The 24,444-nt window shown below is 37.8% G+C and overlaps 1 protein-coding gene across 11 annotated transcripts in view; it reads right to left on the bottom strand.

The window, feature by feature from the left end:
- Positions 1–1,082: 1,082 nt before the first annotated feature.
- Drep2 (DNA fragmentation factor-related protein 2) overlaps positions 1,083–24,444 on the bottom strand; it is a 438,119-nt gene continuing 414,757 nt past the window's right edge. For all 11 annotated transcript variants that reach the window (XM_043427018.1, XM_043427015.1, XM_043427013.1 and 8 more), the window contains 2 exons: positions 3,776–5,949; positions 1,083–1,485 (listed from right to left, as the gene is read on the bottom strand). In XM_043427018.1, coding sequence (XP_043282953.1) covers positions 4,370–5,949 — 1,580 coding nt within the window. In that variant the 3' untranslated portion in view covers positions 1,083–1,485; positions 3,776–4,369. The remainder of the gene's footprint in view (positions 1,486–3,775; positions 5,950–24,444) is intronic.

Genomic DNA, 24,444 nt, shown 5'->3' with positions numbered 1-24,444 from the left:
ATTTAAACAGATTATTCAATCTAAAATTCGCTTTGAATTAATAATAACTCGGAAACAGTTGACTGAAACGTTTTTCCCAGAATACATTTTTTGTAGCCAATTAAATTTCCTACAAAAGTCCACTGACACAACGCCACAACATGAAACTCGACTGAGTTATACCGATATTAATGAAAGGAAACACATTTTCAACGTTAGTTAAATGGGAAAACTACAACGCCGATGATGAACCTCTAAATATTTTTTAACAGCGTTGTCCTTTCGTGACAATTTTTTTTTATGTATGAATTGAAGATTTTTGAGTGATCACCTGAAACAAAATGTTCCCCTGAAATGACATACCCTAATATACATATACCTGACCATGCTAAAAGACGACTTTCAAAGTTCGATATCTCGAAGAATATTCAAAGGAGCCTCAAATGCTTTGAAAGGAAGTCTTTTTATATCAAAACGAAGCTGTGTGCTAAATTTCATCTCGTAATTCGGTTATCAGCTTTCAAAAGTTTGTCAAGTATTAAAGCCCTATTCAATTGTTTTGTTTTGAAATTTTGAAGATTTTTAGGAGCCTTTGTACATGTTGAGAAATGATCAAGAGTTAATCTGTATCATTTCATTTTGCATTCTTATGAAGATGATTATTAATAAGTACGCACCGATTCGCAGAGCCATACCACCGTGAACAGCCAAATAGACAGGCACACACAGGTCATAGAGATAAAGAAGAAATAATACGATCAAAAAGGACACAAACGCATTTTTCAATGCTCATTTCGTTACTTATTTTGTTTTGTTTTTTACTTTTTACTCTGTTCTCACTTTGTTTTGTTTGTCAACTGCAGTATCTATACGCTTCCTAAATCTCTAATATGGATATTAACATGCAAAGGATATTTTCATTCCAGAACGTGCCCGTTTTTTTCTCCCTCTCCTTTTCTTTCGCAAAATGATACCATGATGAAGTTTTTTTAAAGATTAAAGATTCATCAGCAAAAAATTAATAAGAAAAGGTGAAACAACATCGAAAAATACATCTAGCCTCGGAAAGCTACACCAACGGATTGGAAAATAACTTGTAGAAATTTTTGGTTTTAGTGCTTTTTTTTCAACAATATTACAATGACTCGCGTACGCGCAGAATGTAACAGTGAATAAGGTCGCATAGAAATTAGTTTTTCATCGATTCGGAGTCATAAACATAGTTTTTGATCTCATAGAGAGGGTACATTATGCATGCATCCAACATCAGAAATACATCATCTGGATTGCAAGATTATACTGTTTTTTTATGATAATTTCGGGCTACGTAACTCTCCTCTTCTTCGGAATACGTCCTGTTTGTTGCAAGCTTCTTATCTCTCTCATAGGTGATTTTATTGGGTTGAATAGCATGCTTTTTTGTTTACGTCTGTTTTCCTTGTTATTCTCATAAGATAGGGCAGTGTCGTGGACGGTTACGGACAGCATCCGTATCCCGAAGGTTTCCTACAAGTATACACATTATTTAATAATTATATGTTCAACAACCGTTCTTTAGAGCTAAGGTGTATAGGGGACATCCCATGCCAAATGGGCCACGTTTTGACCCGACCCTTTTCGATTTCACTTAATTTTTATTTTTATTTTTACATTATGTGAAAAACTTCCTCAAATTTCTTTCCCCGCCTGTTTCGTGTAATTTATTTCATTAAAAACTCACTATACCGGTATTCAAATGCTCATACTTCTTGCGAAAATGCACCTAATGCGATATTTGTTTTAATTTTTTCGTTTTTCGATCCATTTTTAAAAAAATACAACAAGCATAACTACGATTGTCTTGCATTTTTTTAAATTTCAAGTAAAAAATATCTGTTTTAAGCTGATGGCCTATTTTAACTTTTTTCAAAAATTTTTCTCAAAAACTATGATAAATTTAAGAACGTTTGCTGGTCTCTTATAGTAGGGAAATGTTTCGTATTATATTTTTTGGAATTTTGTACTTTTTGTTGTTAAATTTTTACTTGAAACTGTTTGCCACTATTCAATTTCATGACTATTAAAAGTTTTCAGTTCGTTTTTTCGTCATTTATTCACTTATTCGTGACTAAATGTTATTAATAAACGATTAACACCATCAAATTTTTTTCAATTCTAAGCTTTGCCGCGTTTCCGTTTCTTTGGATCCATTTGTGAGAGTTTTTTTTCCAATGTTCCCTTTAATTTTAGGATAGTTGAAAATCTATTCTTAGATATCAACCATTGACTGTTGGCCCGGTTAGCTAACAGTCAACAACAGGGAATTAATCGTTTATTAACGCGTAACGGTCACACCTCCAAATAATATAACCAATTGGTCACGTGAAGTTCAGCGAACCCCACTCACAAAACTGTTTACGTCTGCGTTTTTTTAAGCTATCAAGTTAAATCGGCTGTCAAACTTTAATTCAACATGTTTTCTAAATAATCGGATCATTATCATCCCCTATATATACGATTTCAAAGTTGTCAAAAGGGGACGTAATGAAAAATTTACGAAATCTGACTTCTTTTACACAAAAATTCGCTCAAAATGAAATTCTTGACATATGGTAAAAAATAAAACGCCGTTTTATTCTCTATTATTATACTTAAAAAAAAAATAGAGCTTTGTAAAAATAAAGCAAATAATGATGAAAATGGTATTTTTGTAGCACAAATCGTATATTTTGGATGAAAAATAATGAAAACATGGGTAAAAAATTTGGTTTTGATGATGGCCTCCACAATGGATGCACAAATATATGCAAAGCTCGGCACACATAGAATGTTTGCATGATGGGCACTATATTTTGGTTTTTCTGTCTGTCATTCGCCGAAAAAGTTCACATCTTATTGATCCTCTTCATGTTCTTCAATGAAACGACTCACGAAAAAATAAGCTTGTTCTTGCATTGATACTTACATTGCTGAATGCACTTTGGAAAAAAAAAACGAATTTGAGACCCGATTTTTTGAAACTTTTGCCACTGTACGGTCACGTGGGGTTTATTGGACACTACAAGAAAACATGTACGTGGAAAGCGAGGTTTTTTGGTCAACTTACGGCATACATACCTTTGACAAGTGTTCAAACTTAATGTATCGTATTTAAACGACAATAGATGGCACGACAAGTTCAATTCCGAAAAGCCAATCCTAGCATAAAATGATCATGCAGGTGGTCTGGCGTCCAGTGGACCGCGGGTGACCGTTTCGAGTTAATAACATTTAGTGATGATTAAGTGAATAATCATGAAATTGAATAGTGGAAAACAGTTTTTAGTAGAAGTTGAACAAAAAAATTCACAATTCCAAAAAGTATAATACGAAACATTTCCGCACAATGGAACCGGCGGCAAAATTTTTCAAATTTATAATTGTTTTTCAGATCATTTTTTGAAAAAATTCAAAATAGGTAATTAGTTCGAAAACAGATATTTTTTGCCTTATATTGAAAAAAAAAACATGCAAAACAATCTTTGTTATGCTTGTGTTTTTTTTTTCGAAAGTGCATTAAAAAACGAAAAAATTTTAAAAAAATATCGCATTAGGTGTATTTTTGCATGAATTATGCGCATTTGAATATCGGCATAGAGAATTTATAATAAAACAAATTACGCGAAAACGGGCGGGGAAAAAAATTTGAGAAAGTTTTTCACATGATGTAAAAACAGAAGAAAAAATGTAATGAAATCGAAGAGGGATAGGTCAAAGAGGAGCCTATTTGGAGTGGAATGCCCCATAGGTAACAGTACTTCAAGTACGATTCTCTCACCCTTCCCTTTCTGTTTGTATTTCCCTCTCTTTCCCTCCACTTTTCCAGCTGCTGTCAATCATTATTTGTGCCTCAACTTCTTTTTTTTAGTACAAAAACATACAGAACAGGAGAACGCGAAAAATGTCCTCCTTTCTTGGTGGCGCAGAGGCCATTCTTTGAATATCGGTTAGGTTTGTCCATTCTTTCACGTTATTTGGCACACATTGCACGTTAGATTTAATTTTCATGCAGTGTTGATTTCTTTTCTCATTTAAATTTTTGGTCTTAATTACAACTATCAGCGACGATTTGATCGTTACTGACAAAAACTCGAGCTACCCCATTTTATGACAATATTTTCTTATAATATTTATTTCTATTCTTTTTTATTCATCACTGAACTTCATCAAGAGGCGCGGTAGCGACTCGACGTCAAGTATTGATCGATCAATCAAAGAATATAGTGAATAATTATGCAATGTTTAACATATACATTTTTCGCGCGCGCGCACGCGTGTGTGTATGTCTTGCGATTCCAACTAGAAGTTATACATTATTCCTCATTGGGTGAGCTGTGTGTTCGGTTGTCTTATGCTGTTTGTCCTTCCTGCATTAGAGTCTATCTTCGTCCTCCTCCTCGTTTTCCTCGTTGTTCTCTTCAGATTCCTCTTTGTACCCCGGATGTTCGCTAATCGCATAATAATTACCATTATAAATTACCCCGAGCTCCCTCAAAACATCACCGCGAATGATAGCTTTGATGGTCCAATTGTAACATTCCTCGCTTTCGCTTTCACGATCCAGCCTTTCGACGTCGAGAATTTTTGAGCTAAGCCTTTCGAGAATGATTCCTATGTCTTTGATACTAAGATGGTGTTTTTGATCAACGGTGAGCTGATCGATGAGAAGTAAAAATTTTTCGGACGTTACAATCTCATCTTCCATGATAGTATTTTCGGTTTCAGATTCGGAACTATCGTGATCTTGATGATGATTATTGTTATTGTTGTTATTATTGTGATGATGATGAAGTCGATGAAGGTTGAAAGTTTGGGCGGAAGTCGAACCGAGGCCAGGGCCACCAGCGGATATTCTGGGAGATGATTCCTCGTCGGTCGTATCGCGAAATCGTACATGACCTTTCATCATACCGACTCGTCTGGTACCATCAGAAAGGGATGATGGTGGCTGAGGTGACGGTGTTTGGGTTTGGGTCTGTTGTTGCTGTGAATGTTGAGAGTGATGCTGATGTTGACCATCTTGGATTGGTGATGTCGCTACCGATTTATGTACAGCTATGCGTCTCCCTTCTTCGTGGAGAGCGCAGCAATGAAAATCGCACTCAGCTGAATTTTGACTGTCAGGGCCGTTTATAGGACTTCCGTTTCTCGCTACTGGTTGGTGTATATGATTTGAACACTCGGGCGTATGGATATGAATAGTTGTGCTCTCGAACGAATTTGTAGCTTGTTTTACGAGTCGACCTGTTAAGCCACCATGTTGCGATGATTGATGTTGTAGCTGTTGTTGCTGCTGCTGATGATGATGGTGACTCGGAACACCGGTATGTGTGCCAATAACTCCTCCTGATACTACACCCGGTATTATCGAGCCCGAGGCGATAATCGACCCGTAGGAACTATTATTCGGACTAGTAAAACTCTTCTGCACCACATCGTCATGATTTATCACAGTGATTTGGGGACTGCTGTAACGCGATGGACATACTATATCACCACTTTTGATCACTCCATAATTTAGCTTATCCAAACTCGTTTGAATTACCAACGATGGGCGCTGTATGGCAATGCCACTACTACTAAGACCCCCTATTCCGTCTACGAAAAAACCGCCGTCGGACTTGATCTTCGTCGGTGAATACTTGGAGCTCGTTCCCAAACTATCTTGCATAATTTTAGCCTGTTGCTGCTGCGATGATTGGAGGCCATGCTGCTGTTGTTGCTGCTGCTGCTGGTGATGATGTTGTTGTTGTTGTTGCTGTTGTTGTTGCTGCTGTTGTGGGTGTTGTTGGTGTTGTCCTGAAGCCGACGAGTTACCCGATGAACGTTGGTCCCAGTGTAAAACCACCGTGACACGTCCCTTATTATCCATAATCTTCCAGGAGGGGGTTTCATCGTGCAATTCCAGCGCGTGTATCGTCTCGCAGACTATTTTTGGTATTGCGGAAATTGCTACAACACAAATTGAACAACTATTAATTGTTAGAATAATACATTTTACCTTATATGCAATCAGCTTATAACGTTGCACTTGAGATTTTTCAATGGTGTCATTAAAATTTGGCTAGAACCGTTTTTTAATCCACTATTTAGAAGCCTTATCATATTATTTTTCAATGACGAAGTGCATAAATCGTGTCCTCGATGTTTGTACTTCCAAAGTATGTGCTTGGTTTGTTTTTCCCTAGGCTTACCATTGTAAATAGACGGTAAAATTCCTAAAATAAAATATTTAATTTTCAGGGTATTCAAATTTCGTTATGATAATATAATATTATAGTCGAAATATAAATTACACAGGAGGTATTTTGAATCGTTGATCACGAATTTGCTATTAGTTTTGCTAAATTAATTTGTTCAACCAATCTTTCACAGAAAATCAATTTTTTATTTTAAATAAAAAATCTACGCCATGTACAAGGAAAGGTACATTAGAAAAAAAATAGTGTTAATTTTTTTAAACAAATTTTGAATGAATGACAAAAAATGAAAATTTTTCAAAATTATTGATTACGGAAAATCATGCATTGACAATACGTTACCATTATTTGTTTAAACAAGTTATTTGAATTATGTAACAATTAGTTTAAAGAAAGTATGATGAAAAACTGAAATTTAAAAAAATTGTTTCAACATTCATGATCCACGTGGGAAAAGATGTCAGGAGCATAGTGGAATATACTTTTTTCACAAAATTCGATCCATTTTTTTGCAATGGTAAATGGCAATGAAAAAACACCGTTTATTTGCAATGGTAAGTCTAGATAAATCATGGACATACTTCAAAAATACAAACACCGAGGGCACGATTTGTACTTTGTCATAGGAAAATAGCACCGGCACACAAAAAAAAGTGGTCTGTACTTTTTACTAGACCCATCAATTTCTAGGTATTTCAACGCGCTGAAACTGAATTTCAGTCCAGTTCAATGCCTCCACCCACTTATTTTGAGAAAATTCCAGAAAATCGTTAATAATGTCAAAAAATTGCAGTTTTCAGTATTCAAAAGTTTTTTTTAACCTATATGATTTTCCTATATTCTACCTTATATGATGTAACCTTCTAACCTATATGATGTATGATTTTTATGTAATTTCATATGCTGAATTTGAATTCAGGGTGATTTCAGCTTGTCCACCTCTAAGCGTTAAGTAAATTGCGAAAAACCACTAAAAATTTCAAAAAATCGTATTTTCCAGTTTTTTGCTTCATTTTTCAAAAATCTAATAAAAAAAATAAAAAATGAAATCGAGAAAAAAATGAATGTTGGAAAAAAAATAAGATTGTAAAAAAGATATGTGTTTCCAGAAAATGATTTATCTTCAAACTTCAAACTTCAAACTTAAGAAAATTAACAATAAACATTAGAAAGACTAAAATAAAATAGATGGGATATAATTAAGATAGATAAAAAAATATTTAATAGTTAAGTACAACTCCTTCGAGATTCAATTCCTATGGTTAATATTGATTGATGGTAGGTAAATCATTTATATACATAAATAAAAATTTTATTATAATTGTCGAAATTGAATGATTATACAGAGAGTAGAGGTGATATAATAAAAAAAATGTAATCTCACAGAAAACTAAAACATATTATAAACATAAGGAACTTAATTTTCGTCGGCAGATGTCTATAGTTCTTATTTAATGATTTGATTAGAGACTTCTCTCAACAACAATTTAATTCCATTATGTTTATAATATATTTTAGTTTTCTGTGAGATTACTTTTTTTTTATTAAATCACCTCCATTCTTTTTATAATCATGCAATTTAGACAATTATAATAAAATTTTCATTCATGTATATTAGGGCGCTTCAAAAAAAATATTTTTTTTGTTCTTACCCTCCCAGATTTTAGTATTTGATGAAAGAAAATCATGTCAAAAATCAGCCCTCTAACGAATTTCTTAGAGGTCATTAATTTCACTTGAATTTCCCATTCAATTAACACGGGCTAATTTCATTTTTCGGCAAAAGTGAAAATACTCGTAAGCGACTCGATATTTTTACGATTTACGCATAGTTTCTTGAAGCTGATTTTTTAAGCTTTCCAAAACCCTATAATGGAACATAATTATCAACTATATAATAGGCATTATAGCCACCTAAAAAGTGTAATTTTTTTTACCAGTAACGAATTATGCATTTTTCTTTGTTTCTTTTTACTTAATTGAATTATTTTCTATGGTTTATTTAAAGGCATGCGTAAGTGAGAATTTGTAAGGACATTGTAAGAGATCATAAACCAAAATACAGCTATTTTGAATTTTTTTACAAAATACAATAATATCCAATCGTTGAATTTAATTTTTTTATGACTTTAAATAAATATAATAAGTTTTTCTTTCATACGAAAGTAGTAATACTATACCAGTTCTAACCCATGGGGCTCTCAGGGGGGAGCGGTGTGCGGGGAAGCCACGCGGGCTCTCAGGGGGAGCGGTGTGCGGGGGAGCCGCCAGCTATGTTTTAGGGCCTACTACCGCGGCGAGGGGGGAGCGGGGAAGGGCCGGGTGTGCGGAAGGGGGGGGGGGGCAGCGAAGGGTCAGGAGAGGGAGAGAGAGCAATTGATGAGAGTGATGGAATTATTGTGTCCTTTGAAAAAAGAAGGAGAGATAGAGCCGATGGTGAGAGAGATGGAATGAGTTGATGAGTATGAGAGAATTACTTCTTTCAAAATTTTGTGTGTCCCACGCACTGACGAATGTCGTACGTAGATAAGGAAGAGGCGCACAACTAAGGGTCGAGAGAGAGGTGAGAGAAACGGAATGAACAGCAATTGACGAGTATGAGAGAGATGGAATTACTTCTGTAAAAAATCATTGTGTGTGTGTCTAACGCCTTCACGCAGCCCTTTGAAAAAAGAAGGAGAGATAGAGCCGATGGTGAGTATGAGAGAGATGGAATGAACGTAAGAAAATGTGTGTGACATTTAGTTTATTTCGAATACCAGTGATTCTCGGATTTGTCATCGCGCACGGCCGGATGTCGATAAAGAAGGGGGAAGGGTCTGCAGCTCGAGAGAGAGGTGAGAGAGATGGAATGAACGTAAGAAAAAATCATAAGTCTAGGAGAGAGCATGAGAAAGACGGGATGAACTTTACCATATATTCTACAAGAAAAAATATTTGAAAATGATTTGAAAAACCTCTCGTTCCAAATTCGGTGTTGCATCCTCTCTCTTCAAGTTTTTCCCCAAAAACGCAATTTTCTCAGAGATGACCCCCGAGCAGCAATAGTAAAAAATTATCTCTACAAGCAACGTTAAAATCTACTCTCACGCTTTCTTGCAGACGAAAAAAAAGATGGCCGCGAGTCGAAACAATTTATGATCTGAGATGCTGTAGTGAACTCGAAAATTCTGAGAAATCCTTTTTCCTTCCATCATATCTCGAGGAAAAAGTCTCTCTCTCTCTCTCTTCGATATTTAAATCTAGCTGAGTAAAAACGACGACTTCCGTCGATGCTACCGAATAGGGCTCAATCTTCGGTTTAACTATTAAGCCTGAAAGAGTAAACACGAGAGGGACTGTGTCGTAAAACTCGACCGCATCATGTCTCTCGTCACCGACGTTGCTACGCGGAGCAGTGGCTGCGTATGCAAGCGACTCTTCTTCGGACGTTGGAGCAATATTTGGTGTCACGAAAAAAGATGGCCGCGAATCGAAACAATTTATGATCTGGGATGCTGGATTGAACTCGAAAACTTCGAGAAATCCTTTTTCCTTCCATCTAGGAAAAAAAAGTCTCTCCCTTCCATATTTAAATCTAGATAACAAAAACGACTTCCGTCGATGCTCCCGAAAAAGGCTGAATCTTTGCCTTGACTAGTTAGTAAGCATCGAACCTCGAAAGAGTCAACACTGGATATCTTGAGAAAGACTCTGTCGTAAAACTCGATATCAGCGCATCATGTCTCTCGTCACTGACGTTGCTACGGAGCAGCTGCTGCGTATGCAAGCAACGCTTCTTCGGACGTTGGAGCAATATTTGGTGTGGGAACACCAGTGTGATACACTTATCGAATCGTTGGAGGCGCAAGTTCGATTGAAGCAATCACGACTGGGATGGCACCACGCAGTCACTTCGCAAATCTTACGTCTCGAATGTTTAAAGCAGGTAACACGTCAACGCTTCATACATTGGGGCGGTGGAGTATCGAATAATTGTGGATTAATATGGCGAGAAATCGAGAGCGCATTCGGAAATCGCTTGTCAACCGGTGCTGTGATTAATCGTGATCATATTGGCCCACAAAAGTTTCTACTGGATGCATTTGAACTTGTTGAAAAACAAGTAAGTGCTCATATACGCAAGTATAACAGCATCAAAGTGAACACTTCGTTCAATGGAGAGTTCAGCGTGGGTGATAAACGAGCGAATAAAAGTATCAATACGGGAAATGTTGAACTTTTTACAACATCGGATCTGAGAGAGTGGTATCAGAAGCGAGTCGTGGAGCCGACTTTGAAATCGCTCGAGGAGTTCCAGGAGAGTGACAGTGGCCGGACCCTAACATCGATAACCAATCTAACAGTGAACATTAACAAGTACAATGCTTTGCGTGCGGGATGTTACGTTTCATTGGCGAAGCGTATTCAATTGAAAAGAGCAGTGATAAATGTGAAATCAGCAGATAATGCGTGTTTCGGATGGGCAATGACTGCTGCACTTCATCCAGTAGCTCGATACAGCGATCGCACATCCTCTTACCCGCATTATTCAACGATATTTAATCTTCAAGGCATCAGCTTCCCTATGACGTTGAACCAAATTGGGAGATTTGGAAATTGAATAATCTCTCAATCAATGTGTATAGTGAGAAGAAGAATGTAATTCTGCCAGTGCGGGTGAGCAAGGAGAAAAAAGAACGACATGTCAACTTGCTTTACGTCGAAGACGTGTCGGGATGTGGAATTGGACACTTTGCTTGCATCAAGAATTTATCCCGGCTTGTCAACTCACAACTCAATGCTGATGAACACAAGAAATTCATCTGTGATCGGTAAGTAAATTAATACAACTGTAGTCATTTCTTCTTCACCATTATGATGTAATATTAAAAAGAATTTGAAATTTTACAGTTGCCTCCACTACTTCGCAACCATTGAAAAGCTGCAGTTACATGAGGTGGATTGCGGCGTACTCAACGATTGTGCTGTTCGACTACCGGGTAAAAACGACAAATGGCTGGAATTCACGAACGCCAATCGGAAGGAGCGTCTCCCGTTCGTAGTATACGCCGATCTCGAGTGTATCTTGGAGAAGACCAGCGCTGAAGAGAGAGAGAAAAACAAGATCCAACATCATCGCGTCTTCAGCGTTGGATATTACGTAAAGTGCTCTTACGATGATTCACTATCGGGATATCACGAGCGCCGAGGTGAGGACTGTGTGGAATGGTTCGTCGAAGAACTAAAACAATTAGCTTTGCGCGTAGAAAAAATTCTCCTAACGAACGTTCCAATGAAACAATTGACTCCGCAAGAGTGGAAGAAATTTCGGGAAGACAAAGAGTGTCATATTTGCGAGAAACCTCTTGTCGAGGGTGATGAGCGTGTTCGCGATCATTGCCATCTGACAGGCCAATTCAGAGGTCCGGCTCATTCAAATTGTAATTTAAACTATCAAAATTCGTTTTTCATGCCAATAATTTTTCATAATTTATCCGGTTATGACGCGCATTTCATCATAAAAGATGTTGCAACTGCGTTCGCGGGAAAAATCGATTTGCTTCCGATAACAAAAGAAAAGTACATCTCCTTCTCGAAAACGGTTCAAACAGGCAAAGACACGCGGAAAAATATAAAATTACGTTTCATCGACTCTTTCAGATTTCTCAATACGAGTCTCGATAAATTAGTATCATTTTTACCTGCCGACAAACTCGCAACGTTAAAATCACAATTTCAACATGTAGACCATTTTCATTTATTAACGCGGAAAGGTGTCTTCCCGTACGAGTATATTGATAGCTTTGAAAAGTTGAATGAAACGGAGCTTCCACCGCGGGAAGCATTTTACAGCTCTTTAACTGATTCAACAGTCTCCGAAAAGGAGTATGCACATGCGAAAAATGTATGGGAACGATTTTCAACGCGAACGCTCGGTGAATACAGCGATTTATACTTGAAGACTGACGTATTACTATTAGCCGATATCTTTGAGAATTTCCGCGATACTTGTCTAAAAAGTTATGGTCTTGACCCTACGTTTTACTACACTTTCCCCGGATATACCTGGGGTGCCATGATGAAATATACCAAAGTAAAGTTTGAATTTCTCACAGACATTGATATGGTATTGTTCGTGGAGAGAGGTATTCGAGGTGGTCTTAGTCAATGCTCCAAAAGACATGCCCGTGCCAATAACAAGTACATGAACTCGTATGACCCATCTATTCCATCGTCATACTTGATGTATTTTGATGTGAACAATTTGTATGGATGGGCAATGAGTCAACCACTGCCTTATGCAGATTTCGAATGGATTGAAGACATTGCAAACTTCAACATCGAGTCTCATCCACTTGATTCTGAAATTGGTTATATACTGGAGGTTGATTTGGAATATCCAAAACACTTGCACGATGCACATAGTGATTTGCCATTTTGTCCAACGCATGATAAACCTCCGGACATGAAGGAAGAGAAGCTTCTTGCAACGGCGAATGCGAAAAAACGATATGTCATACATTATCGTGCATTGCAGCAGTGTTTGAAACATGGTTTGAAAATCACAAAAATACACAGAGTCTTGAAGTTTAAGCAATCTTCCTGGCTCAAAACATACATTGAATTGAATACACAGTTTCGTACACGTGCGAAAAATGATTTTGAAAAAAATCTGTTCAAATTAATGAATAATGCTGTGTTTGGAAAAACCATGGAGGATGTTCGCAGTCACGTTCAAGTTAAACTTTTAACGAAATGGGCAGGTCGATACGGAGCAAAAGCTATGATTGCTAAACCTAACTTTCACAGTAGAAGTATTTTTGCGGAAAATTTAATCGCTGTAGAGTTGCGAAATCTCCAAGTCATGTTTAACAAACCGATATATGTTGGCATGCCGACGTATCAGAATAAATGTAAAGTCATGTATACAGATACTGATAGTTTAATTTACCATATTGAGTGTGAAGATGCATATGGGGACATGAAATGTAATCTCGACAAATATGATACCAGTGACTATCCCCCAGACAACGTCTATGGCATACCGCTTGTGAACAAAAAGGTCCCGGGTCTCATGAAAGATGAGAACAATGGGACCATAATGACTGAATTCGTTGGACTGAGATCGAAGATGTATGCGACGTGAGTTGAGGGCAAGAACGATGTTAAAAAAGCTAAAGGAGTCAAGAGTAATGTTGTTGCGAGAACCATAACATTCGACGATTATGTGAAATGCCTCGGTGAGCAGATTGAAATGAAGCGTTGTCAATCTTCAATTCGTGCAACATTACATAATGTCTATACCATTACGGAGACAAAAATCGCTCTAAGTCCACACGATGACAAGCGCTATGTTATACCTGGAACGGTAGACACGTTGCCATGGGGCCATTACAGTATTCCCGAATTTTCAGAAGCTATGGAGGCATTGTGAATGTGTGCTTACGAGTGTTGGAGATTGAGAGTATATTGAAGGCGAAAAAAAAAATTGTAAGGATGAGGACATTTATACGAAATAAGAAAATTCTGTAAGAGAGGAATTTTCCTCAAAAACTTGTACATTTGTAATTGATGTAAAATAAAATTTTTTTGTGAATCTCTGTCATTCTTTTTCCTTCGAATCTGCTGTTCGTGGGGGAAAGGTCGTTAAAATAAACCAGACTTTGAATTTTTCATCTTTATTGTTCACAAATCATCCTTACTTATCCAACTATTGTGTGTATTGTCGAAACCTAGCCATTTCACAAACAACTGACTGCCACGCTTCTTCAACACTTTTTCAATTAGATATATGTCGGTATTTTTTGCTCGAAGCAGCTCATGCTCGTAGAAACCACCTGCGATGGGCTCCTCTTGATAATCTTTTATATTATAAGTAACTGGATTAGTTTTTCTCACTCGATATATTGTAAAAATTTCCGTTGTCCAGTTTGGCGTATAACCTTTCTCAAATACATTCTTAAATTTACTTATGCGCACTTTGTCGCCAATTTTGAATTTTGCTGGTTTCTCCCCATCCACAGTTCTATTATATACGTTATGCAATAGTTGCGCCTCATTCGCAGCGTTCACATCTTTCGGTTTCATCTTTATCGTATGATGCTGTGTAGCATTATATTTCTCAATTAAGGTTTCGAGAATATCAATCCATTTCCAGCTTCCGCGAAAAATAAATTGAATCCACATTTTATTCTTGAGTGTACGATTGAAGCGCTCACAAATTGATACTTTCAAGTTGCTAAATGTTGAATACAAATGTATATTATACTTTTTCATCAGGGCCTTAAAGTCCGTATTGTAAAATTCTTTTCCTCGATCGACGTGAAGATTTTTGGGTATGCGTCCTTTGCTGAGAATTGATTCCATTGCATCGGTGACATCTTTTCCACTCTTACTCTTCAATGGTGCGGCCCAGGCGAATTTGGAGAATATATCGATGACGGTGAGGAGAAATTTATACTTGGAGTTGTGGTGTGCATATGCAGACATATCGACAAGATCAGCTTGCCAAGTCTCATCCAGGCCGCGTATATCCACTCGTCGACGTGGGTAATTTCGTCGAGCTGGCTTGTGTAGCTCCTCTACCACCGCGGCACGCTCATTCTCTCGCAACTTTTCACTTTTTAAGCTCCGCGATTGCATTTTCCAAATCTTTCATCTCCTTCAACAGGACGGTGAGATCATCTTTTATTTGCTCCGCGATTGTACTTTCCAAATTTTTCATCTCCTTGCGTAGAGTGACGAGTTCATCTTTTACACGCTTCTCTAGAGCAGCCACATTCGATTCGCACCTTTGATTCGTTATATGAGTCACACTATGAGTTATAGAATGAATGTGTTTACTTAATGCACCAAGTGCTACAACATCTCTGGCATTTATTGGGTCGCCAACGTTTTCCAATCGTTTTCGTTCCAAATTAAAATGACCGTCTGAGGTTTTATTGAACCCAGCACCTGGTTTACCCGGAGGACCTGCACCACGTCTACTCAATTTTCGTCCAAACACATCGACGCTCATGTTGGGAATGTGGATGAAAGCAAGCCCTCACATGTTAATAAATGATTTCAGCTTCACGCAATTCCTCGATAATCGATATGATTTCATTCGAATGTGATGAGTTTCCAGCAGCTTGCGATGCGAGCAATAAACGAAGACGATCCACTAGTTCATTCGGATCATCCCAATAAACATAGTCGATAGAAGTATGCTTTTGTGCTACCTTGTACTGGGGCAGAGCACCACCCTTCTTATCGTTGCTATGCAGCATGTGGGATATATAATTTTTAAATTTACTATTTTTATCCTGACGTACTGCACCCGTGCGTTTATAAAATTTTTTATGAGCATTCGTTGTAATGACAATTTTCTGATATTTCTCCAAGTCATTTGGAGTTATATATTTGAGTTCGGGCTCTTTTTTAAACAACAGTTCCACCAAGCCAATACTTTTGGGATACTTTTCATCTCCAACCACTATATGATCGAGTTCGAAATGAATTGGTGAATCACCAATCATTAATCTGTTTTGAGCGAGATTTCGTACTCCATACAAGCCATCTAATCTTGTTTTGTTATTACTACGCAGTAAACCCAAATATTCACGTATCAAATTATCAACATCTTCAGATGATTCCAAATTATCGTCATCATCATCATGATTATCATTATTTTTAGTTACGGGTACATCGACATTCTCATCAGTAATTGCATCATGCCAAATATCGTCTTTGAAAGAAATATCTTGCTGCATGCTATTTTCTCCGAAATTTGGAGACTCCTCCTTCTCCTCCTTCTTAACATTCATACGTTCACTCTTAATTTTCGGTTTTTTCGTATACGAAACTAGCTCCTCTAATGGTTCGACAATCGGTTTAAACACATCTTGCATTCTCTGCTGAGCACTATCACGTCCACTTTTCAACATTCGATGTTTCCGTCTGATTGCATCACTTGCCTTGGCAAGTTCATTCAATACAGCCTTCTCCCTCAAAAGTTCTTTGCTCTTCATGTTGACGTATGCAAGTCAGACTCTAGACTGTCTTTAAAACTGAAAGAACAATCATTTATCATCGACGGTGAGGAAGGAATCAAATCCTCTTCTATATCTTCCAGCATTCAATTCACTCTCCTTGTCAATCGTGATGAATCCATACTTGTCCGACTTCCAACACTTTATACACATGTTTTTGAAGCACGCATAAGTCATATCAGTATTCATATGGTCATTATACACATGTTTTAGATTCATATCGTCTTGCTTGAATAGTACAACAAAATTTGCATTATCTCTCACAAGATGTTTCGGGATACGGGTATACGTTTGACATAGATAAAAACTGTCCACAATCTCATGTCTCCCCATGGAAAAAAATGCTCTCACATTATCCTGCTTTTCGCATGCTATATCATCAAAGATAAATATTGAGTTTGGTCGAGCTTCACTGGGGGCCACAACTTGTTCATGCTCGTTAAATGGGAAGAATTCCACTCCTTTCACGGGTTTGAGCATTTGCTCGAGAAGTCGATATTTCGGCTGTTTCAACGATTTCGAGTAGAGATAAATGTTCTCGAATCTCAAACCGTTTGGATGTATCAAGAGCGTAAGTAGAGCATTCGTTTTTCCACAATTCGATGGACCACAAAACACGGCACGAATGCTACTAGGTAGTATGTTCCCATGACGCTTCACTTTCTTTGCATCACCTACGAGTTCATCGAAATTTATTACGGGAAGTTGACCACCTTGTTTCTTCATCTTCATCGGGCATGCTACTGATTGAAAAAATCATATAAATGCGACTTTATAATATAATACTGATCAGTCGTGTTGCGACCACCGCGTGGTAATGATTGTGCATGGCAAAGGTCTTGTCAACAGTCTAATTAACAATCTCCCAGTGGAATTGCATTTACCAGGCTATCAATATTGTGGACCTGGCACAAAATTGGCCAAACGTCTTGCTCGTGGTGATCCAGGTATAAATCCGCTGGACGCAGCTTGCAAATAGCACGATATCGCATATTCGAAAAATCGCGACAATTTGGAAGCAAGACATTTGGCGGATAAAGTTTTGGCTGAACAAGCTTGGAAGCGTGTAACCTCGAAAGACGCGAGTCTCGGTGAAAGAGCAAGTGATTGGGCTGTGACGAACATTATGAAGACTAAGAGGAAATTTGGATTAGGTATGAAACGCCCGAAAAGTGTTTGCCTGAAAAAGATTATCGGTGCTGCGAAGAAAGCAATAATACGTAGTGATGATTCTCGTAAAGTCGTAATGTCTGCGCTGAAAGGTGCGCGAGCTAGTGTAAAGGGCGTTAAAGTACGCACGCCTAAGATTCTACCTGTTCCTCAAAAAACCGGCGGTTCATTACCCTTCCTCGTACCCATCTTTGCCGGTCTTAGCGCTGTTGGAGCATTGTCGGGTGGCAGTGCTGCAATAGTCAAAGCTGTAAATGCTGCTCAAGCGGCTAAAAAGAAATCGGACGAACGTAAGCGTCACAATCGAACACTCGAGGCCATCGCTTTGGGTAAAGGTTTACACTTGAAACCATACAAACAAGGTTTGGGTCTTTATCTCGGGTCAAAAAACGTATAATCACGCTACCACATAAACCACTCACCGACATCGATCTGCTAAAATATGCGGGAGCCATGAAAATTCGTAACTTTCGCGGTGTTTTCATGCGTGACACTTTACCTGCGAACGGACCACTCGAGCAAGAATCAGCAATCGTTAATTTGGATGATAATGTGGGACCTGGTACACACTGGGTTGCTTATAAAAAATCTGGCCGAGGAATCACATACTTTGACAGCTTTGGCAATCTTCCACCTCCACCCGAACTCATGAAATACTTTAATGTTGGTAACGTGAAATATAATTATAAAAAATATCAAGAATATGACACAATAATGTGTGGACATTGATGTTTAAAATTTTTGTGTAATCAACTGAATCGGCGAGACAATTATAAATTATATAAATAAAGACTATGGAGCTATGTGTTTAGTTCTAAAGTTGCGAGCATCATGGATGATAGTTTAACCATTACCATCACTGGCACATCCTCCATACTCGAAGCACAATTTTTTCCACCCATCGAACTATCGCCCGACAAAAATTATACTCTTGGACTCGTCGAGCTGCTCACGTTCAATTCAATTCCAAATATTGACATTGGTTGCAATGAATTTCATGTTGGAACGCAAGTGTTGACCATTCCAACGGGCAGCTATGAAATTGAAGATATTGAAAAATATTTGAAAGCTCAGTTGACAAACATACAAATTCAGCTTAAGCCGAATAATTATACGCTACGTAGTGAAATTGAGTGTAATCAATCGATTGATTTTACATCGAACAATTCTATTGGACCTCTTTTGGGTTTTACATCGCGTCGATTGGAACCTAATAAAAGACACGTGTCTGATTTGCCGGTATCCATTATCAAAGTGAACGCCATCCGAGTCGAGTGTAACATAACAACTGGTGCATACATCAACGGACGAAAAGTTCACACAATTCATGAATTTTTTCCATCTGTACCGGCTGGCTATAAAATCATCGAAGTACCATCGAGTGTCATTTATCTACCAATCACAAATCGGCGAATTGACAATATACAACTTCGTATTGTTGATCAGGACGGAGATTTAATAAATTTACGCGGCGAAGTAATTACCATACGACTTCATATAAAATCTCGATGGGGATAATTTACAATCACCGTATTGGCAATATTAATAAGCAACATGGGATTACGAAACCACCAGTCGTCGAACGACGCTGAAAGCGTTAACACCTCAAAACCTTCTACTATTAAAGAGTTTGGGTCTCAAAATTCGTGGAGTTGCCGTGTGAGAAATTATATGTTGTGCATTTGCTGCTTGCAATGGAGGAAGAAATCATAAACATCCAGACACCCGTCATGTTTGACGAATCCATCATACATTATGAGGTTCATGCTCATCAACCATACGCATCGTCAACATACAACAATAGTGATGAAATACGTATTTCAATCGAACATCAAGATTTATCAATTTTACCGAGCAAAAGTTCAATTCACATTTGCGGTAAACTGACAAAGGCGGATGGTACAGCGTTAGCTGCAACGAGCCTCGTCAACAATGCCATTTGCCTCGATGTTGAGGAGACTCAACAAATTGTAGACGTAGCAAGCAACTTTGACGTATGCATACCACTCAGCATGCTGCTGGGATTTGCTGAAGATTATCGAAAAGTGGTGGTGAATGCAAAACACGAATTGATCTTGACTAGATCACGTTCCGATGATAATGCAATAGTTCAAGCAGCCGCTGAAGATTATAAAATTACACTACGAAAAATTGAATGGCTCGTTCCATACGTCACCGTGGCAGATAAACGGAAAATTCAACTGTTGAAATTCATCGCCAAAGATACTCCGATTCCAATGAGTTCTCGTACGTGGGAATTTTATGAATATCCAATGTTACCAGCGACATCGAAACACGTGTGGTCTGTCATGACATCAACGCAGCTGGAAAAACCTCGGTATGTGATCCTGGCATTCCAAACAGGACGAAAGAGTGTTAAAAAGCAAAATGCGAGCAATTTTGATCATTGCAATGTTACCGATGTAAAATTATACTTAAATTCACAATGTTATCCCTATGGTAACATGAATTTGAATATACCGCAAAATCAGTATGCAGTACTATACGATATGTATACAAACTTTCAACCGATGTACTACAATAAGGAGGCCGAACCATGGCTTACAAAAGCGGATTTCCTCGAATATGCTCCTCTCATTGCGGTTGACTGCTCGAAGCAGAACGATTCTCTCAAGTCTGGGCCTGTTGATGTACGCCTTGAATTTGAAACAAGCACAAATATTCCTGCTCAAACATGCGCATACTGTCTCATTCTACACGATCGCATCGTTGAATACAATCCTGTGAGTGGTGGGGTGAAAAAATTGGTATAAAGTCATGGTGATGATTTTACTAATCGTCAGTCGAGATGGACTTTATCGTTGATCTCCAGGGTTTCAAGGACTCACGCAATGAATTTATCCCGAAAGAAATATCAATTATTCGAGCCAACGATAAAATTTATAAACCTCTAACGCTGTTCTTCAAATCACCATATACTTGGGACGTGCTACCCGGTCGATATAAAATAACAAACAAATGGTTGGAACGAAATGTCCACGGGATTTCATGGGACTATGAGGGTCTACCATACACAACAGCGAAAATAATCATTCAAACAATCTTACAACGAGCTCGTGCTATATACGTGAAAGGATGTGAAAAGTCTTTGTGGCTGAAGAATTTCTTGGATCTGTCATCGGAAATTATCGATATGGAGACTCTGGACTGCCCATCGTTGCAGAAGTTGCCGAAAAGTCGCCTCGATTGTCCTCACCATCATCACAACAATTCGAAATACAATTGTGCGAATGCGAATGTGAAATCGCTCAGAAGTTGGTTATATGTATATCTAGCATTGTGTGAACGAGGGATTTTCAAATAAACAGAACATTTCTACGATGAGACTTTTTCCATATTTTTATTGCAAGCCCTCCTCCTTCTCCTTCTCCTCCAATCAGTCTACAATATTTCATATTATTATTACTATTATTAGTATGATTTTTCAATAATGATCACAATTATACATTTTTTTTTCTCTTCACGAAGATTTTGGAATACGTTTGAACAAAATTTTACTCCACTTGTCGGCAAACGTTTCCATATAGAGTTCTCTCGCTTGAGCCGCCTCCAACAGCTTTTTGAATTCATCCTCGTCTTGGTCGAAAGCCTCGGAAAGTCTCCCCGGTAGAAAAACCATGAATTGACCTCCGATGTTGGCAATGTATCGTTTTCCAAATTTCGTTTTCACCGATCGAATATGATGAATTGGATGATCAGTCCCGACCTCAAGTTCAATCAGCTTCTTCGTTGGTATGTTGTTTTCCAGCGTGGCAACTTTGTTCAAAGATGTAAACTCCATTTTTGAAGAGTGATTTTTTTTTCTCGTCTGCTCTCGAACTAATGCAGCAGCTGACTGACGACGACGTTGCTCTCGATTTCTCTTGAATTTTTAGGGTTATTCCCCCTCTACCTCTGCAAGTTCATGCATGTCCTCCCTCTCCCGACATTTTCTACAATTTTTCCGTAGAGGGGCCGGAGCATCAATGTGATCTTCCATCGAAGACGTATTCCAATGATCATGGCATCGACGCAACGATTGAATTTCAACGTCGGATTTGTAGTAATATGGAAAACGCTCCCACAAAACATCCGTAAAGTCACTGAAATATTTCTTGAACGTTGATGGTGATATAATGAGGAGTTCTTCCGCCGTCATTTCACGAGGGCTCCGTATACAATAAATTGCATAAATATTCACTAGTTGTTCCATGATCCAACATTTTTCACACTCTCGACGTATTGGTCCTAGAGCATCAATATGAGTCGACATCCACGGTGGATTAAAATGATCGTGACAATATTGATAAGACTGAACTTCACTATCACTCTTCAAATGTTCAGGTAATCGATCCCATAGCGATGGAATGAATTTCCCATAATATTTTATGAGCAGAACCTTAGGAATTGATTCGAGTTCATTTTTAGTCAGCATCCAATGTTCTTTCAACGGATGGATCGCATACATACTCGCACATCTATCGATCTTGAGATTACTTTTCAAACGGAAGTCAGGAAAAACAATTTCACCAATGTTGAAAAAGCGGACAGTCTTCTTATAGAATTATTGTAGAATATTTGGTGCAGTTTATTTTGCTCTCCAACTGCAGACCCTTCCCCCTTCCTTATCTATATCCGGCCGTGCATTCTTCAGGCGATGATGAACCAATGTTTTCATCTCGACACACACCCAGAGTTCAAAATCTAGAGCGGACAGACCACTTATATTTTTTCTTGTAGAATATATGGTAAAGTTCATCCCGTCTTTCTCATGCTCTCTCCTAGACTTATGATTTTTTCTTACGTTCATTCCATCTCTCTCACCTCTCTCTCGAGCTGCAGACCCTTCCCCCTTCTTTATCGACATCCGCCGTGCGCGATGACAAATCCGAGAATCACTGGTATTCGAAATAAACTAAATGTCACACACATTTTCTTACGTTCATTCCATCTCTCTCATACTCACCATCGGCTCTATCTCTCCTTCTTTTTTCAAAGGGCTGCGTGAAGGCGTTAGACACACACACAATGATTTTTTACAGAAGTAATTCCATCTCTCTCATACTCGTCAATTGCTGTTCATTCCGTCTCTCTCACCTCTCTCTCGACCCTTAGTTGTGCGCCTCTTCCTTATCTACATACGACATTCCTCAGTGCGTGGGACACACAACATTTTGAAAGAAGTAATTCTCTCATACTCATCAACTCATTCCATCTCTCTCACCATCGGCTCTATCTCTCCTTCTTTTTTCAAAGGACACAATAATTCCATCACTCTCATCAATTGCTCTCTCTCCCTCTCCTGACCCTTCGCTGCCCCCCCCCCTTCCGCACACCCGGCCCTTCCCCGCTCCCCCCTCGCCGCGGTAGTAGGCCCTAAAACATAGCTAGCGGCTCCCCCGCACACCGCTCCCCCTGAGAGCCCGCGTGGCTTCCCCGCACACCGCTCCCCCCTGAGAGCCCCATGGGTTAGAACTGGTATAGTATTACTACTTACGAATAATAAATTCGTTATATAAGAATCGTTATATAAGGAACTATCAGAACTCTCTCAAGTTCCTGATGGTTCCCCCATAAGAATGAATATTCCGAATTACCATTAAATACTTGGCCTCGAATTGATATCATAAATTTTAATGCTGTACGTAACTTAGTTACCTGAAATTTTTTGTCAATTGATTTAGCTTTTAGAATAAGATAAAAAGAACGGGGCATCAGTGTGGAACTTTTTTCGAATTGTTCTGTTGAAATTATTTACAGTTGGTTTTATAATTTTTTTAATGGATTTTTTTTACACATTTCGTGATATGATCAGGAAACAAGGGACCATCAATGTACTTGTCCCAACCTTTTTTTCACTAGGGGAACTTTTGGGATTTTATATCACGTCTTTTTTCTCGAAAGTTCAGCAATCTTGTTTTTCGGATTAAATTAAGCTGAGTTAACTACAATCACGCTAAGTTCAAAGAATAAAAATGAAAACTCTTTACTCTGCAATCAGAAAATTGAAAATTGGATTGACGTAATCTTTGAAAAAATGTTTACGTATGAGATAAAAGTGCTCGTCACATCGATATATTCTTGTACCTTCTTACCTATTTTTTTTTTTTTGCAAAATTATGAAAAAATATTAGCTATTAGTAAGCAAGAATTTCAACGTTTTCAATGAAGTCGTAATAGTAAAAAAGACTTTTTTATTTTGTGTAATTTGCTATTGATGAGCTCAAGGACCAAAATTAACAGAGTATGGAATGCAGAGTTTGATTGATTTATCAAGGAATGCTCTGTCATACATGCTGGAATAAATGAAATTTTCGTAAATAAATTTTTTTTCATTTCTTATTAAATATCAAATGAGAAGCCGCTTGGAGACAAATAATTATAGTCAACAATTTAAACCATGGATGTGTGTTTTGTGTGTCGAATATTTGAAGTTCTCGTCAATACTCTTACATCTGTAAAATCATGGAAATCAATGGTCGTAAGACTTTAAATCCAAGAAACAAAACGTTGTTAAATAAATGCAGAAGTTGCCGAGTACATCGCACTACGAACAAAAGAATTACAAAAGAAGAAAAATAGGACACAACAAATTACAACCACAAAGAATACAAAGACAAAACATTACAAAAACAAATTGCGACTAAAATAAATTAAGATCATAAAAATTTTAAATAAATTACCCACGGAAAAAAATTATATACCAAAAAATTGAAACAAAAAAAATTTGGCCGTTGTACTTGGCGTTTTTTTTCTAGCTAATATTATCTAATTTACCTGTATCTTATACTCACAAATTCGAAAGTCGAGTAAAACGCCAAGTACAACGGCCAAATTTTTTTTGTTTCAATTTTTTGGTATATAATTTTTTTCCGTGGGTAATTTATTTAAAATTTTTATGATCTTAATTTATTTTAGTCGCAATTTGTTTTTGTAATGTTTTGTCTTTGTATTCTTTGTGGTTGTAATTTGTTGTGTCCTATTTTTCTTCTTTTGTAATTCTTTTGTTCGTAGTGCGATGTACTCGGCAACTTCTGCATTTATTTAACAACGTTTTGTTTCTT

This window comes from Venturia canescens, chromosome 8 (assembly GCF_019457755.1).
Source record: "Venturia canescens isolate UGA chromosome 8, ASM1945775v1, whole genome shotgun sequence".
NCBI lineage: Eukaryota > Metazoa > Arthropoda > Insecta > Hymenoptera > Ichneumonidae > Venturia > Venturia canescens.
Note: the sequence above shows the minus strand (reverse complement) of the source record. Positions and strands in the feature narration are given on the sequence as shown.